This window comes from Antechinus flavipes, chromosome 2 (genome assembly GCF_016432865.1).
Source record: "Antechinus flavipes isolate AdamAnt ecotype Samford, QLD, Australia chromosome 2, AdamAnt_v2, whole genome shotgun sequence".
Classification (NCBI taxonomy): Eukaryota; Metazoa; Chordata; class Mammalia; order Dasyuromorphia; family Dasyuridae; genus Antechinus; species Antechinus flavipes.
The window spans coordinates 435,300,650-435,316,685 of record NC_067399.1 but is presented as its reverse complement, the minus strand read 5'-3'; the positions used below and the strand labels follow the sequence as shown (position 1 = coordinate 435,316,685).

Sequence of the window (16,036 nt, the reverse complement as noted above, 5' to 3'; positions counted from 1 at the left end):
GTCTCAAAGAGGTGAACTGATTTGGCCAGGCTCAAACAGCTACTAAATGGCAGAGCTAGGATTCACACTACAGTGAATCTAATCATCCTGGCTGGTAGGCTGGGGCTTGGAGGGTGCCAGGTTCTCATCATTCTTAGGATCCTGGAAAGCTACTGGACAGGGTCTTCAGACCCAAGAAATCAGCTCAGTTTGATGATTCTTCTTTATTTCCAGGAACAGTTCAAGTTGGCCCAGAAGGGAGCCTGAGCAGTGTGTACCATCTGCTTATATTGCCAACCAACTGCCTTTCTTAAGAAATTAGCTAGACATCCCATCTTAACAAGGTGACAACCTGAGAGAGAAGAGTAGGAGCACTTTCCATCTGACTCCTTCTTCCCCAGATAGAGGACAGCGTTGGTCTTCAGGATGTCTTTGGAAGCTCAGGACCGAAGGTAAAGAGTGAAGGTTCATGTTGACTTGAAGGGATATCCTGAGTCTGGTAACCTAAATTCTCTCCTCACAATGTTTTCACTCCCTTAGTCTGGTTTTTCACCAACAAAGACACAAGAGTCTCCTAGAACCAAGGAGTGACATGGAAGCCTGTGGACAGACCCAGCAGGAGGATTGCTGAGTTAATAGGAAAACGAGGCTGAAAATCCCAAACTCAAATGTTTATTAAGCACCTACTGTTGCAAGTACCTGTACTGAGCACAAGGGCAAAAGAAGCCAAAAGGCAGAAAGAGCCTCCTGCTGGGGAAGAAGATCAGGTATGACCAGCCCATGGAACCAAAGAGTCAAGATTCTGCACCCCAGCCTCTTTCCAAAGTCCAATCTCTTCTTACTGCCCATAGGGCAGGGATAACAACTGAGTGTCTGGTCCAAGAGTCCTCATGGACCTTTATGTCAGGCTGCATCAGTCTCCAGAAAAAGCACAGCTTATGTAGCTGGGCCAAGGTGGCTCTGATCTCTGTCTCCTTGAAGCCGGGCCATACTAACTGGGTGCTGTGTCCTAAGCATACCGTAGCTTCAGCCCCATCTACTGAAGATCTTCCTCCAGCAGCAACAGCGCTGTCCTGGGGTCAGATGCCCCCAAGCAGACTGAGACGGTGCCAGTCATGTGCCCTTCAGTCGAATGCACACCAGGGTGTGTCAGCTGCATCACAGTCCAGAGCAATGTTAAGAATTGTGCAGGGTGCTCCAGCTACTGACAACAGAGTACGAGAATCGAGATGGTAGCGCACACTGTTCAGCCCCCCTTCCCGGTCCAGCTTGAACTGTTCCTGGGGAAAGAGAAGAGTTGCTCAAATTCCTGACCCGGATCAAAGGAAACCCTACCAGGAGTTCCCAAGTGTCCCAAGGGGTCTGAAATGCTGGAACCGTGCAAAGGTAGCACCCAACTCTCCCAGGACAGTGAGTCTCTGGGGAAAGACCCATCTCCTTCTTTGAGGCTAAGAGAGTCTGAGCTCTGCTTTGCAAGTGGTACAATGGGAGAATACCAGCTCTGGAATCAGTGGGCTTAGGTTAACAACCTTAGCTTGCCATTTACTATCTGTGAAACCTTCAAAAGCCAAATGGTCTTTCTGGGCCTTAGTTTCTCATCTATAAAATGAGAAGGAAAGAGATTGGGCAACATGATCTGTAAGATCCCTTCCAGCTATAAGAGCCTCTATGTTTTAAGTGTAAAACAAGAGGCACAGAAAATCATCTGGGCCCCTCTTGGGTCATGCTAGGGGTCTCTTCCAGGCAGCTGCCTCCCCCACCCAACATCATCAATCCTCTACAAGAGCCCAGAATACCTGCTTCTGAGTTGCAATGCGTTTCTGGTCTCTCTTTCGCCAGGCAGGATCATGTAGGTGGCGGAATGTTTTATATCCAGTTTTGATTCCTGAGGGACGAAACAGCTAGAGAAAACCAAGACAGTAATTTCAAATTTGGCCCTTCTCCCATTTCTGCATAATCTCATTCTTGAAACCCTGCTCTAGACAACAGGTGTGACCTTCAGCATAATAGGAAGAGCAATGGACTTGGAATCTGGCAGTGTCACGAAGAGGAAAGAGCACTGAATGTGGACAATGAGAGGAGCTGAGGGACACTGAGCGGTCACAGCCTGAAACTTAGTTGTCTCATCTCTACAATTAGGGTGCTGCATTAGGTCCTTGGCAAAGGCCCTTCCTAGTTTTGGTCTTGTGTCTATGGTCTTGTGACTTAGCTTCAAGGGACAGGTTTACCATTTGCAAGGGAGGTACTCCCCAGACAACTCAACTAACCTCCATGGGCCCGATTTCTTTATCTTTTTTTTTTTTTTTTAATTGATAAAAGAGATTTATTCTGGGGTTTGGAAGTAAGGAGATAGGTGAAGATAAGGAGATACCGACAGGAGATAAGGAGATAAGGAGAACACCGGACAGAAGGTTCAGTGGACAGAGGGTCCTCACATAGCTACCATGTTTGGAATCTCTGTCCCAATTTCTTTATCTTTAAGATGGAATTATTGAAAACTAGCTACCCCATAGGATTATTGTGAGGAAAATTATCCAGAGAAATGGGAGTTATTGTTCTGATTATTATATCATTTTGCTTAAATTATATTTCACTCAATCATTTGGACAAAAGTTCAGAGAAGGGGCAAATCAGGGATGCCCACCAAAGACCAAGAGAACAATGAAACCAGGAACGACTTTAGAGATCCAGGGCTCCTTAAACTTTTCCACTCATAACCCCATTCCACTGGAGACATTTTTATGCGACCCCAAGTACATAGGGGCAGCTAGATTGCGCAATGGATAGAGCACCAGCTCTAGAGTTCAAATCTGACCACTTAACACTGTGATCCTGGGTGTCACTTAACCCCAATTTGCCTTGTCAAGAAAATCTTTTTTTGAAAAAAGGCATATAAATCAAACATTTGCTAATAATAAAAAATAATTTCATGACTCTCACATTCAGATCCACAGTTTAAGAAGCTTTGATCTAGTCCAAGAGATCCATAAATGTAAATGATCTGTCCAAAGTCACACCACTATAAGTGACTCCTAGTCCCCCTGTTGCTTTTTTTGTTTGTTTTTTTAACCATGCTGATATCTCTAAGGAAAGAAGGGATGTGCTAGATGAGGGAAGGAACAAAGCCTCAAGCCAGCAGCACTTTGCTGAAGATACAGACCTGGGAATAAGAGCCTGCACTTAGCCAATATTACCTGGAGACCTGCTCCTTTAATGCGACGATAAAACTCATCATCTTCCCGGCCCCAGCCCCAGAAGCGATTGGACATCCCGTTGCACTGATAGAAACAAGATGGTACCACTCAGCTTGATCTTCCTTACTTTTCTGATCACAACCCTGGTCTCTCTTCCTACCACTCCTGGTTTCCCTCCACCCCCAGACTTAAAACCCTACACACCTGGAATTTCCAATTGGCCTAGTGGGACCCCCACCTCCCAGCTTCTCTTAGGGGAATGCCTCTCGTCTCCCCACCTGCCTCCCCAGGGAAGGGCCCAGGCCTCACCAACTGGTAGTGCTGCTTGGTGAGAAGCAGAATGCCACCCACGTAGGTCTTGTAGTGATACAGGGGATGCAGCTCTGGGGAAGCCACATGGAAGGGCCCCGCCTCAGGAAAGCTGTAGTCCAGCTCCTCATTGAGGGGCAGCAGGTCCACGTCATGCATGGCTATGTAGTCAGTGCTGTTACCACTCTCCAGGAAGCCCACATTGATGAGCGATGCTCGGTTAAACCTTCCAGGGGACAGGAGGGCATGTGAGCAGTTACCTAGTGGGCACTCACTGGGGGAAGGAGGAGCATTGGGGGGCACACTATAACCATCATTTGTATAAGAATATTTTATAGTTTTCAGAATGCTTTTCCATTCATTGTTTTATTTAATCCTTCTGATAGTCCCAATAGAGAGGTGGACCAAGGTTTATCATCTCTATTTAAATTGATGAAGAAAGCAGCTGAAGGCAGCTAAGTCATATGAGCTAGTAAGCTCATGGTAACATAGGCTTTGGAGCAATAAGGGGAACACTGATACCAGGCAGAGACCCATGAGACAATCTAATCTAATGCATTCATTTTACAAATGAAGAAACTGAGTCCCAGACAGGCTAAGAAGCTTGCCCAAGGTTTAAAAGTCTCTAGGTGAGCAGAGCTGTACCTGGTGAGGACCTAAGCCATGTCAGACTTGGGGAACAGCGGAAGCCCAGAGAAAAAGGAAGGTCATGTAGCTAGAAACAGAAGGCAACTGTGAAGTCAGCCTGGAAAGTCCTTTCCTCTGCCTTTGTCTCCCACACCTTCCCTACCACAGGTCAGAGATCCTCCCCACTCTACCTGAAATGATCTATTTGGTTGAGCACAAAGATGTGGTGTCTGATCTTCTTCTTGTTCAGGAAGTGATGCATGTGGGGCACAAAGACCAGGAGCTCCTCAAAGCGTTCACGGAATGGCACCAACACTGCAAGGCGGTGGGGTCCCCAGGAGGGCTCCTCTTCCACGGAGACTGGAGGCTCAAAGGGGCAGGCCTTGGGAGGGCTGACAAGCTCCTGCCCTTGTCCTGCCTGACTCATGTCACCTGAGCAACTGAGCTGCAACCAGAGCAAGGAGAGGAAGGCCAGGAACAGGCATGCAAAGAATAGCTGGAACACACTGTACTTCCGAGGCAGGAGAGACCTGAGGTGGAGGAGTAAAGGCTAGTGTTAGGAAAGAAGTGGCAAAGCAGAAGAAATCAGGGCTCAAGAGGTGGGGATGGGACATCAGGGATGGAAGCCTACCAAGGCTGGAGCAGTCTGGGATTCTTCATCCTCATGCAACAGGACATCAGCTCTACCACTTGCCAATTTTCCTGCTCTATGATTACCAACTGCAGGAAAGTAGCTCAAACTCTCCTTGGTAACACACATTTGCTCAGAAGGCTTTGGAAGGTTAGTGCAAAACAGCTTCAAATACCTTTGCTCATGCTCTTGCTCTTGCCCAGTATACCATCTATCCTTTAAGACAACCCTTCAAGAGTTACCTCTTCCATTCGATCTTCTCTAAACACCTCAGCTTGTAATGAGCTCTCTCTTCTTTGAACTATTATATCAGGAACTCTACTTCAATAGTGTCTCTCAAATCTAGCTCATCTTTTTCCATGGCTTCAAATGGTCTAGGCCTTTATTATGTCTTGCTTAGATTATGATGATGGCCTCCTACTCGTCCTCTCATCTTTCTTCCTCCCCTCTATTCTATACATAATGCCAGAGTCATCATTCTCTTCGTGAAAAACCTTCAGGGATTCCCAAATGCCCAAGAAACAAACCCTTCAAATTAGGATTCAAATCTCTCCATGATGTGGTCTCAATTTACCTTTTCATTGTTGCCTCACATTATCCTAGCCACACAGTCTCACTTCCACAGTGTTTTTCATAACTTCCGCCTAAAATGATCTTCCACTCATCAAAATATGCCCCCTCCTTCAAAGCCCAGTTCAAGTGCCCCTTCCTCAGTGAGATCTTCTCTGACCTAAAAATGATCTTGCCATTTGTTCTTAGAAACCCCACAGCATAGATATGTCGTCTAATACCTGCCTGCGGGATATCACTTCCTGGAGGTCCTTTGGGCACTTCAAATAATGTGACAACTGCACTAGCACCTAAGATACCTTAGAATCAGCTGGAGTCCGGATAAGCAAAAGTCCTTGGTCTTTAGGGGTAGAAGTGAATGGGATGGAAGTAGGATCTCCACAACCACCATCTTCCTCGTCTACCGCCAAAGTGCCTCTGGCTAGTCTTACTCCATCCCCTACTCCCTCCTACTATCCTCTGTATACACCAATCATCGAGCCAGCACAGGATAGTGGGAAGGGCTATTTTCCAAGCATATGCCCATAGAATATTGTCCAATCGGTATTTAGCCTCAAGTGCTTTGCTGTCCTGACCTCAATGTATAGACTCAAGAGTTTCAGCCCTCTACAAAATTCAATACTGAACTGAGTACAAACTCAATACAAAACTGAACTCTTTGGTGTTTCCCCCCAAAAAAACTTACCCGTCCCTCAACTTCTAAAGTTTAATCATGTTTAACTCTTCCCAATCCCTTCCATTTAATCAGTTGGCAAATCTTATTGATTCTGCTACCAAAAGAACTCAAATATCTGGCCCCTTCTTTCTGATCTCATAGCAGCCATCCTAGTTCAAGCTCTCATTAGCTCTCTATTATACTGTGATAACTTCCAAATTGTTTTCCCAGCTTCCATGTATTCTCTCTACAATCCTAGCTACTTGATGTAGTTCTAATATCATGTCACTAATCAATTTAAAACCCTGAGGTGATTTCTCATTGTCTATCAAATAAAAAATAAAGAGGGTTCAAACCCTTCCACATTGTTGCTCCAACCTTCCAGGCTTATTTCACACTTCTATTCCTCTACACATAATTTCTAAGTTTGCTAAATTCTAAGTTCTAGCCAACCAGGAAAACTACATATTTCTCACTCTTACTACTTCTTATCTAAAACTCACCCATCTCTGTGCATCTCAAGACCTCCCTCCATCTGTTAAAGTTCCTTTGTTCAAGGTCCCAAGCAAGTATCACATTTCCCATGAATCTTTACCAGATTACAGTTAAAAGTGACCTTTCTCTCCTTAAATTCTTTTGACCTCTTTTTTTGGCGCTCTCTCTTATATCACTGTTATTTGAATGTCTTCCCTCATAGAAGTAACTTGAAAGCAGGCTCTCTGTTGTATCTATCTCAAATCCTGTGTCCAGGACAGTGCTTTGTACAGGAAGTTCTCTTCCAAGTTACTAAATGATTTCCTAGTTGCCAAATCTAAAGGACTTTTCTTCATCCTCATTCTCCTCTACCTTTCTGTGATCTTTGACACTTGATCACTCTTCATTGGTATTGTCTTTTCACTAGGTTTTCAGGAAACCAAGTCTCCTGGTTCTCCTGTCACTCATTTGACCACTCCTCTGTTTTTTGCTCCAGATCACACCCAGATCCCTCTGGTACTGTTCTAGGTCCTCCTCTCATCTCTCTGTACTGCTTCCCTTGACAAGCTCAATAGCTTCCATTAATTTAATTATCATCTTTATGCTGATGATTCCTAAATCTACTTTTCCTTCCTCTAGGCTGACTTCCAATCTCACATCTCCAATTGCCTTTCAGACATCTTGAACCAACTGTACAGTGCACATCTTAAAACATCCAAAAGAAAACTTCATTTTCTTTCCTTCTAAATTCCCAACCCTCCTACCTTTTCTGTTTCTGTGCAGGGAAACATCATCCTCCCAGTCTCACAAGCTTTCAACCTAGGATTCATTTTGGATTCCTCTTTATCTCTTACTATCTCCAGCCTCCACATCCAAGCTGTTGCCAAGAATTGTCAATTTCACCCTTGCATCATCTCCCAAAAATGGTTCTTTCCCTCTTCTGACTGCCATCACTCTGATGGCCTTCACACCTTGATTACTGCAATAGCTGGGGATCTGCCAGTCTCGGGTCTCTGCAGACTCCAACATATCCTTCATTTAGCCACTAAAGTAATTTTGCAGTTCTGATCATGTCACACACACACACACACACCTCAACTCAATAAAGCCCAGTAGTTTCCTGCTGTCTCTAGGAGCAAATACAAAATGCTCTGTTTGGCCTTTAAAGTCCTTCATAACCTAACCTACCCCTCTCCTGTCTTTCCAGTCTTCTACCTTATCCCCTTACCAATGACACTGGCTATTCTATTAGCTCTGTAAATCTTCTCTGGCTGTCCTCTGTGCCTGGAATGATCTTGTAAGTCCCAAGGGAATCCCACCTTCTATAGGAAGTCATCAATGCCTCTTAATTCTAGTGTTTTCCCTTTATTAATTATTTCATATTTATCCTGTATATAGCTTGCTTTATATATAATGATATGTATATTGCCCCATCCCCATTGGGCTGCAAGCTCTTAAGAACTGTTTTTGTGGGTTTTTTTTTTTTTTTTTTTTGCTTTTTTTAGTCTCCAAAGCTTAGTGGGTACCTAATGTTTGCTGAATTGAACCCTTGTTATATGTTCATTAAATTAAACTACCCAATTCTATATGTATTATGAATCAGTGTTTTAATTTTTCCCTCACTACAAACACACAATTTGGTGAAAGTAGACAAAAACACTCATCATTATTTCAGTACTTATCCTTTCATAGATGAATAGTTTTGGTCTGAAAAAGGCAAAAAAAAATTAGTTTTGTGTATGAAAAACTGAACAAATCCAAGTTTGAAGAAATATAGTTTTAAGACAAACATGAAGAAGAAAGGCAGATTGTTCTGAGGAACAGTTAGACTCAGATGACTGTGTGAATACTTGAGGGCAGAGAAATGCCTGAGGTCACAGGGTTCATGTAGAAGTGGCTGTTTTTAAAATTTAGAAGGTTCAAACTCAAAAAATAGTAAGTCAAATTAGTGTTTGTAAACTATGGAATAATTAAAGAACTACTACTGGGTTCAGAATGACTGAAAGGCAAATTTCATGTATGTCCAAAGAGAAAAAGGAGTCACTGACCACCAGGAGGTTGATTTGAAGCAATAGAGGCAGATAAGAAGTCTGAAGGAGTACTGTTAGGAATTGAGCTAAGAAGTAGGCAGGTGAATTAGCTGACAGGAAGGCTTCAGCTGCTTTGCTCAAAGTCTCCAGGTTGAAGGGAGGCACTGTTCTATGGCTTTGCTAAAGTAAACTCTCTCTGGGAGCTGACTCACTTGAGATCTCCAATTTGGGTTGTGGCTGCTCTTCTGCATCATTAATAGCTCGAAAAAGGTGAAACTGCAGGGGGTTGCCCTCTATTCCCAATCTTGAGTTGAGATGGTGAAGGGAGGAGGGGAGAAAGGAGAATGATTTGCCATGAGAATAGGTTTGAATAGCTGAAAGCAGAATTTACCACAAAGAATTCTGTTGAATAAAGAACTTGCTGGGATTTTCTGCACTGTCCAGAGAACCAACCTGAGAAGTTTTACTGTGAGCTTTGCTTTGGGGGGTGGAAAGGAAATAAACATTTGTATAGTACCTATGAAGTGTCAGGCATTATGCTAAGCAATTTTTTTATTTTAACAAATAGTATTTCATTTGATCCTCACAACAATCCTGCAAAGTGCTGTAATAATTTCCTTTTTACAGCAGAATAAACTGAGGCAAACAGAGGTTAAGTGCCTTGCTCAAGTGCCTGAATTAGAATTTGAACTCAGGGTTTCCTAATTCCAGGATCATTGTACTATTCACTGAGCCACCAGATGCCTACTGCTTTACTAAAAGAAAAGGTTGAGAGATTCCTGAACAAAGCAAAATTCCTTGCTACTTGAACATTTGAAAAGCCTGAGAGTTCTCTACCTTAAGGGAATTGCTCATCACTACAATATGCCTTTCCCAACCCCTTGTTAAGGGTTATTATGAATTATATCTTGTCAGTACTTCATCAGTATAGGAAAAGAGGAGTGGATGTATCCAGCAGGAGAGCAACAAGACCAGAAGGTGGCCATCTATGGGCACTCCAGAACTACTACAAACACGAAGGCAGATTGGGATGAGCAATCCAGCCCAAAAGGATAAGAATACTACATTTACATAATCCTAAAATCTATACTATAGATACATGAGGAATTTTTGTATTAAGACCAAAAAACAAAAACAAAAGAGTTAAGACAAGGTGATATATGAAAATAAAAATGTTAGTAAGATTCTATAAGAACATTATCCAGAGCTTTCAAGTTCAAAACAAGTTAAGACTAGTGGGGAACACTATGGACAAGGAAGTTGTGAGATCATTGCTTGGGGTGGATGGCATGATAATAAACAACAGGGAGGAAACCGTTATTCAACTTTTATTTTGCTTTTCTTTCAAAAGAATAATTTTTGGATTCTAAGGGTCAGAATATACAATATTAGAATACAGAATAGATACACTAAAATACTGGGACAAATTTAAATTTTCCTTGTAGGATTAGGAGCATAATAATTCTCTTATTGTTTGATGTGTCTCTTCCAAGAGACAGCTTGTAAATTGCTTGTCAGAGATTGAATCATAAAATTTAGAGCTGGAAGGGATCTTACAGATAAGAAAACTGAGGTCCAGAGCAGGTAAAGAGATTTGTCCAAGGTCACACAGAGAACAAGAAGAGCTAGATTTCAAACCAAGATGTTCTTTCCACTATATCACAGTGCCTTATTCTTCTCATATTCCATTTCTACCCTATTCTTACCCTACTAGGTACTCAGAATAGCAATATTTACATATAATTAGGACTTAACATTAAGATTTGGTGATTGACAGATTTTTCAGGGACAAAGGTGTCTCTCCCTGCTACTCCCACTTCAATACATAATTAAATATCTAATTTATATAATACTTTTTAAAGTTGTAACGTACTTTGCATCTTAATATTTTTTTATTTTTCTCAGTTACATGTAAAACATTTTCTTACATTTGTTTTTAAATGTTATAGTTCCAGATTCTTCCCCTTCCTCTCCCCACACAATGTGCTCCATTGAAAAGACCAGGTGAAGTTATACAAAACACTGCTCTAAAAGTCATGTTGTAATGTACTTTACATGCATTATCTCATTCTCAAAACAACCCTATCACCATCTCTGTTTAAGTAAGAGGAGCTGAAGGTCAGAGGGTATGTGACTTGGCCAGATTTACACAACTAATAAGGATTGGAGTCAGAACCAGAACCCAGGCTTTTCTGACTTCAAATCTAAGGCTCTAAATACAATTCCAGTCAACTTTAAGATAAAAATGGCAATACAGAATTGTTTTTAATTAGATGTGTCCTTTTTTGTAAGCCAAATCAACTGAAAATCCTCCAAGATACAGCTGACTGTGGAAACCTGCAGTCCCTGAAGCAAAGAGTGAGGTTGCGCAACATGCAGACTAGGGAAAGGCCAAGCAACGGCCCCAGAGAAGAGGCACTGACTTACCCCCTACCATCATGCTGAGTTGGCCTCCTACAGGGAGGAGCAAGTGCAGGTCCTGAATGATGCCTAGGAAGGTTGGAACTTCTAGACAATCTCCTCAGCACTGGAAGCTCTTTCTGGGGGCAGTGAGGGGAGAGAGGAGAGGAACATAGAAGACTTCCCCACCTTTGGGGAAAGAAGCAAGCAAGCAGCTGTTATACAGAACACAGCTCACTTATCCCAGGAAGTCATGAAAGCTAAAACACTTACTGCAGAGCTATTCCTACTATATTTCCCCAGTTCTAGGACCATAAACTTTGGGAGTACTTTCCTCACTGAGGGCTTGACTTCAGAGAAACACAAAAGTTCCAGAGACGGTGAGAACTATGAAGGCCTCTATAAATCATCCAATATAACCCTGTCATTTTGCAGCTGAAAAAACTGACAAGTTCCTCAATCACCTGAGTCTATGACCAAGAACAAGTGTTCCAGCCTTTTGACAGACCCCAAATGTGCAGGCTTTTCCGCAACTCCAGGGAAGTGCGAAGGCAAAAGTAAAACAGCCTATGTTCCTCCATGTCCTGAAGTCCGTGGGCTCCTTTCCACGAGGACTGCAGAGGCCTGGCAGGCACCAGAGTGAGGCAGGGGAGCGCGGGGTCCCCGTGGCGGCCAGATTCCTAGGCCCTGAGCCTCTTGGCCAAGTATGGCGCTTGGCGTGAGGCGCTCTCAGCTGGAGGTGCCTACACAAAGCTCCCACCTTTAACAGAGGGCAATGGTAAGAAACATTCTGGGAAAACCAAATCAAACTAAAGTTACGGATGAAAGTGGCCGCGGGAACCCCCAAGGCAGTGGTGAATCCCTCTATAGATTTTTCTGCGCGGTTATCTGGATGGACAGACCCAAGTCAACAGACCCAAGTGCTAGTTAGGCCGGAGTCTGCCATTAAAAAGGCAATGGGAAGTACGACGCACCCAAAGAGTGGACAGACACGGAGGGAAAGCCATCAAAGAGAAAGGGGGGGCAGAAAGAGAGAAAAAAGCAACCAGGCAGAAAGACATGAGGGAGGGGCTTTAGAAAAGAGAGGGGAGACAATCGGATACAAAGAGCCAAAGACAGGCTCGAAGGGGCGCGACGCAGGGAGGCTTCGGCAAAGAGACAGGATCCAACCGAGATCCCAGAGAGAAAGAGAAGGGAGACGCAGACACAGATCCCAGCAGACACGATCCGCCGCACTCGGAGAGAAGGATGGAGCAGGGAGAGCGCGAGGATCTGTCAGGGACAGAGAGCAGCGAGGGAATCTGACAGATCCAGAGACAGAACCGGCAGCGAGAGACGCGAACGGGACAGGGACCGTCACGCACAGTAGTCTAAGCGAGTGCAGGGCGGGTTCTCGAGCGCTCACCTACTGTCCCCCCAAGGGAGCTGGGCCACCTTCCTCCGGGATGGGAACATCCTGGGCGGCCGTGGCACTTGGAGGGAGGGAGGGAGGCCCCGGGTCTCCTCTTCCCGCCCCGGCCTGGCCCGGCCCCTCCAGCGCCCGCCCTCCTTGCAGCCGCTACTGCCGCGGCTGCCCCGCCCCCGTTCTCCTAGGTCCGTTGGTCCTCCCGCGCCGTCTATCCCCGGGCACAGCACAAAGGTTCCGGCCGGAAGTGGTCCAGGGAAGCCACGTGGGCTTCGCCTACCCGGAGGCGGAGGTAAAGCATGGGAAGGTCCTCTTGGTAGAGCGGCTCCTCGCTGGCCCGGCCTCGGGTGAGGCAAGCTGCAGCCCCAAGCCATTCATTCATTATTTCGTCCATTCCGCTAACATCTGCTAGAGGCCTTATAGAAAAAGCCTGGTGCCTAAACCCCTGTAATTCGGGAATGAGACTCAAACTAATTCATCCTAAGGACACGGAAGGCTCCTCCTAAGGAACGTAAAGAGAAGGGAGAAACTAAGTTACTGGTGACAAAAGTCAGGAAAAGCAGCTTTGGGGTTAAGTGAAAGATAAGGACGACTTCCAACACGCAGAAAAGCTAATAAACGTCACAGCAAGTATAAGCCCTCCTCCCTACACTGGTCTGGAGAGCTCCCAGTGAAAACCGTCCTTACAAAATGTGTGAGGAGCAGAAAGTCATCCGTCTGGTTAGAGCACGGAACGCTGCCTCCGTCCTGTCAGTGTTTATAGGCTGGGGTTAGGACTCTCAGGGAGTCCTGTGAGTGGCGGGAGGTAGCTCCGAGCCCGGCTACTGCAGGGCCGCCTTAGGCGAGGTGCTTTGCAGACCGTAGATGCTTCATAAATGCTCCTCGAATTCAGCTGAGGCAGAAGTAGGGACAGAGGCGCTCCGCCGGGAGGAACTGGGAAGAGGAGGTGCAGAGTCCAGTAACATGTGAAGAGGGGAACAATGGGAGAGAAAGTAGGAGTTTGGGACCCAGTTGTGGAGGGCCTAGAAAGCCATACTAAAACATTTTGACCGTTTCCTGTAAGCATTGGGGAACCATTGGATATTTCTGAGCAGGAGAATGAGAAACCTATTTTCAGAAGATGGTTAAGACCATAGATTTAGATGGGACCTTATAAGTCGCCTCAACCTCATTTTACTAATGAAGAAACTGAAATTCATGAAAGTTAAGTGACTTCCCCGAGATCACAAAGGTAAAATGACAGAGCTGGGATTTTAACTCAAGTCCTGTGCTTTTCTGCTGTACCACGTGGCCCAGGTTAGATAGGGACTTTGGTTATGAGACTCTTACAATAATTCAGATGGTAGGGTGGACAATTTATGTAGAAGAATATTTATTAAGCATGTTCTCTGTCCCCAGCAAAATCTTGTCTCTGCCCTTAAAGAGATCACATAAACATATGGTTACTTTATGGCAGATGAAAAGGCCATGATAAGTTTGTAGTGGACAAAGTGGGAGGGCCAAGAGCCAAGTTCCTGGGATCTTGAGGAACAACAGCAGAGTAAGCTGGTCCCAACCAATTAGATAGTGGATCCTAGGGTCAGAGTGGAATGGAGCTCAGGGATATATCTCTTGCAAAGTAGGAATGGGAATTTCAACAATCCCCTGAGAATAGATGTCCAGGACCCTCTGGGAATCAGGTAAGATTAGACTGAGGAAAGTCTGTGGTTCCCTGCCCTGGTAGCAGGTAGTGGTGCTAACCAAAAATATTATTAGCAATATTGCAAAGACGGGACAAGTTTTGATGACTGATCAATTATGGCTGATGAGGGTCCAAGAAATGACCCTGAAGCTGAGACTGACTAGGTCATTAGGATAATGATGGTACTATTAGCAGAAAAGGATCAAACATTTCCTTTCAGCAACAAAAGAAATTGGAATCCCTGACCAAAACTGAAATAGATTTTTATCCTCAGTCACTGAGCGCTATGTATGTGTATTAGTGCCTTGTTCATTTTCCCAAATAAATTAGGATCCCCAATTGATAAATGGCTAAAGCATAGGAACAATTTTCAGATGATGAAATTAAAGCCATCTATAGTCATATGAAAAGACACTGTAAATCACTATTGATTAAAGAAATGCAAAAACTTTGAAGTATCACCTCACACCTCTCAGATTAGCTAAAATGAAAGGAAAAGCTAATGATAAATGTTGGAGAAGATGTGGGAAAACTAGGACATTAATGTGGTGTTGGTGGTGTGAAATGATCCAGCCATTCTGGAGAGCAATTTAGAACTATGCCTAAAGGGCTATAAAATTTTGCATACTCTCTGAGTCAGCAGTATCACTACTGGATCTATAGCCCAAAGAAATCATGAGACAAAAGGACTCACATGTACAAAACTGTTTGTAGCAGTTCTTTTTGTGATGGCAAAGAATTGGAAACTGAGTGAATGCCTATCAATTGGAGAAATGCTGAATAAGTTATGGTATTTAAGTAATGGAATACTATTGTTCTATAAAAAATTATGAACAAGCTGATTTTAGAAAGGCCTGAAAAGATTTACATGAACTGATGCTAAGCCAAACAAGTAGAACCAGGAACACAGTGTACATAATAACAGCAAGATTGTGTGATGATCAACTATAAAAAATTTAGTTCTTCTCAGTGGTTCAGTGATCCAAGGTAATCCCAATGAATTTTGGCTATAAAAACACCACCTGCATCCAGAGAGTGAACTATGGAGAATGAATATAAAGCATCATGCTATGTTCACTTTTTCCCCCCTCATTTTTTTTCTTTCATGGTTTTTCCTTTTTCTGATTTTTTTTCGCTCAACATGATTCATAGAGAAATGTGTATTTAAAAAAAATTAATGCGCATGTATAACCAGAAAAATAAACAATAAAAAAAAGTAAAGACCAAATAAATTAGAGTTACTTTGGAGGTTTGCAATAAATCAAATGGGGGAATTGATCAGATTCTCCCACTCATATTACTTCCTATCTTTAAGAGCAAATTCCCTCTGAATGGTTTTGTGTTAAACCAGGGAAGACACAGGTCATATACATATAAGTTATGAATTTTTTTACCTACCAATCAACAAGCATGTATCAAGTACCTGATATATCAGACTCATGGCTAAGTACTGGGGAATCAAGTGCAATAAACAATACAATTCTTAAGGATAATCTTCACAGCCAGGCTAAAGATGAGATAAGAAACTTAAGTATCTCTCAAGTTGAGACTCTACCTGCTATCTGAACAGAGTAGAGGCCTGCATCTTAGCAGTTAAGAGTGGGAAAGAGGGTGAAGTTAGCCTTAGTTGTTAGCATGACTGATGGGAATAGAGGTAGCATAGGTGCACAACCTCTATACGAAAAAGAAAAAGTCCCATCCCTGGTATACATTAGGAATATTTCAATTTTTTTAATTCCTGGGGTTTCCAGGTGAGTGAGTGACTGAACATAATTGATAGCATTGAGCAGAACTCATCCTTCCCATGTCTCCCTAAAATAAATTAATAATTATTAACTAAGGACCCAATATACAATTAACTGTAACAATCTCTACTAATAATGAGCCTGCATTATAATAGGGAAGACAAGTAAATATGCATGAATACAACAGTTAAACATAAGTTATTTAGGGAAGACACTTAAAGGTTGAGGGCATCTTTTAGTAGTGGCTAGAAACTGGAAACTGAGTGGATGCCCACCAATTGGAGAATGGCTGAATAAGTTATAGTATATGAATGTTATATAATGTTGTTCTATAAG

At 43.4% G+C, this 16,036-nt stretch overlaps 1 protein-coding gene across 3 annotated transcripts; it reads right to left on the bottom strand.

Moving 5' to 3' along the window:
* Positions 1-635: 635 nt before the first annotated feature.
* Positions 636-12,430, bottom strand: B4GALT7 (beta-1,4-galactosyltransferase 7). Of its 3 annotated transcripts, XM_051979059.1 has the most exons (7): positions 12,275-12,426; positions 10,897-11,058; positions 4,301-4,639; positions 3,483-3,708; positions 3,174-3,257; positions 1,776-1,880; positions 636-1,259 (listed from the first exon to the last, which is right to left on the bottom strand). In XM_051979059.1, the coding sequence occupies exons 1-7, from the start codon at positions 12,322-12,324 to the stop codon at positions 1,104-1,106; spliced, it is 1,122 nt and encodes a 373-aa protein (XP_051835019.1). In that variant the 5' UTR covers positions 12,325-12,426; the 3' UTR covers positions 636-1,103. The 3 variants fall into 3 exon arrangements, with proteins under 3 accessions (XP_051835019.1, XP_051835020.1, XP_051835021.1); XM_051979060.1 differs by lacking the exon at positions 3,174-3,257 and having other exon boundaries at positions 12,275-12,430; XM_051979061.1 differs by lacking the exon at positions 10,897-11,058 and having other exon boundaries at positions 12,275-12,424.
* Positions 12,431-16,036: the final 3,606 nt, after the last annotated feature.

Coding starts and splice junctions, on each gene's coding strand:
- B4GALT7 (XM_051979059.1), bottom strand. CDS start 12,324: ATGTTCCCATCCCGGAGGAAGGTGGCCCAGCTCCCTTGGGGGGACAGT. Junction 3,258..3,482: donor CCAAGCAGCACTACCAGTTG/GTGAGGCCTGGG, acceptor TGTTTCTATCAG/TGCAACGGGATGTCCAATCG. Junction 1,881..3,173: donor TTAAAGGAGCAGGTCTCCAG/GTAATATTGGCT, acceptor GGTTTTCTCTAG/CTGTTTCGTCCCTCAGGAAT.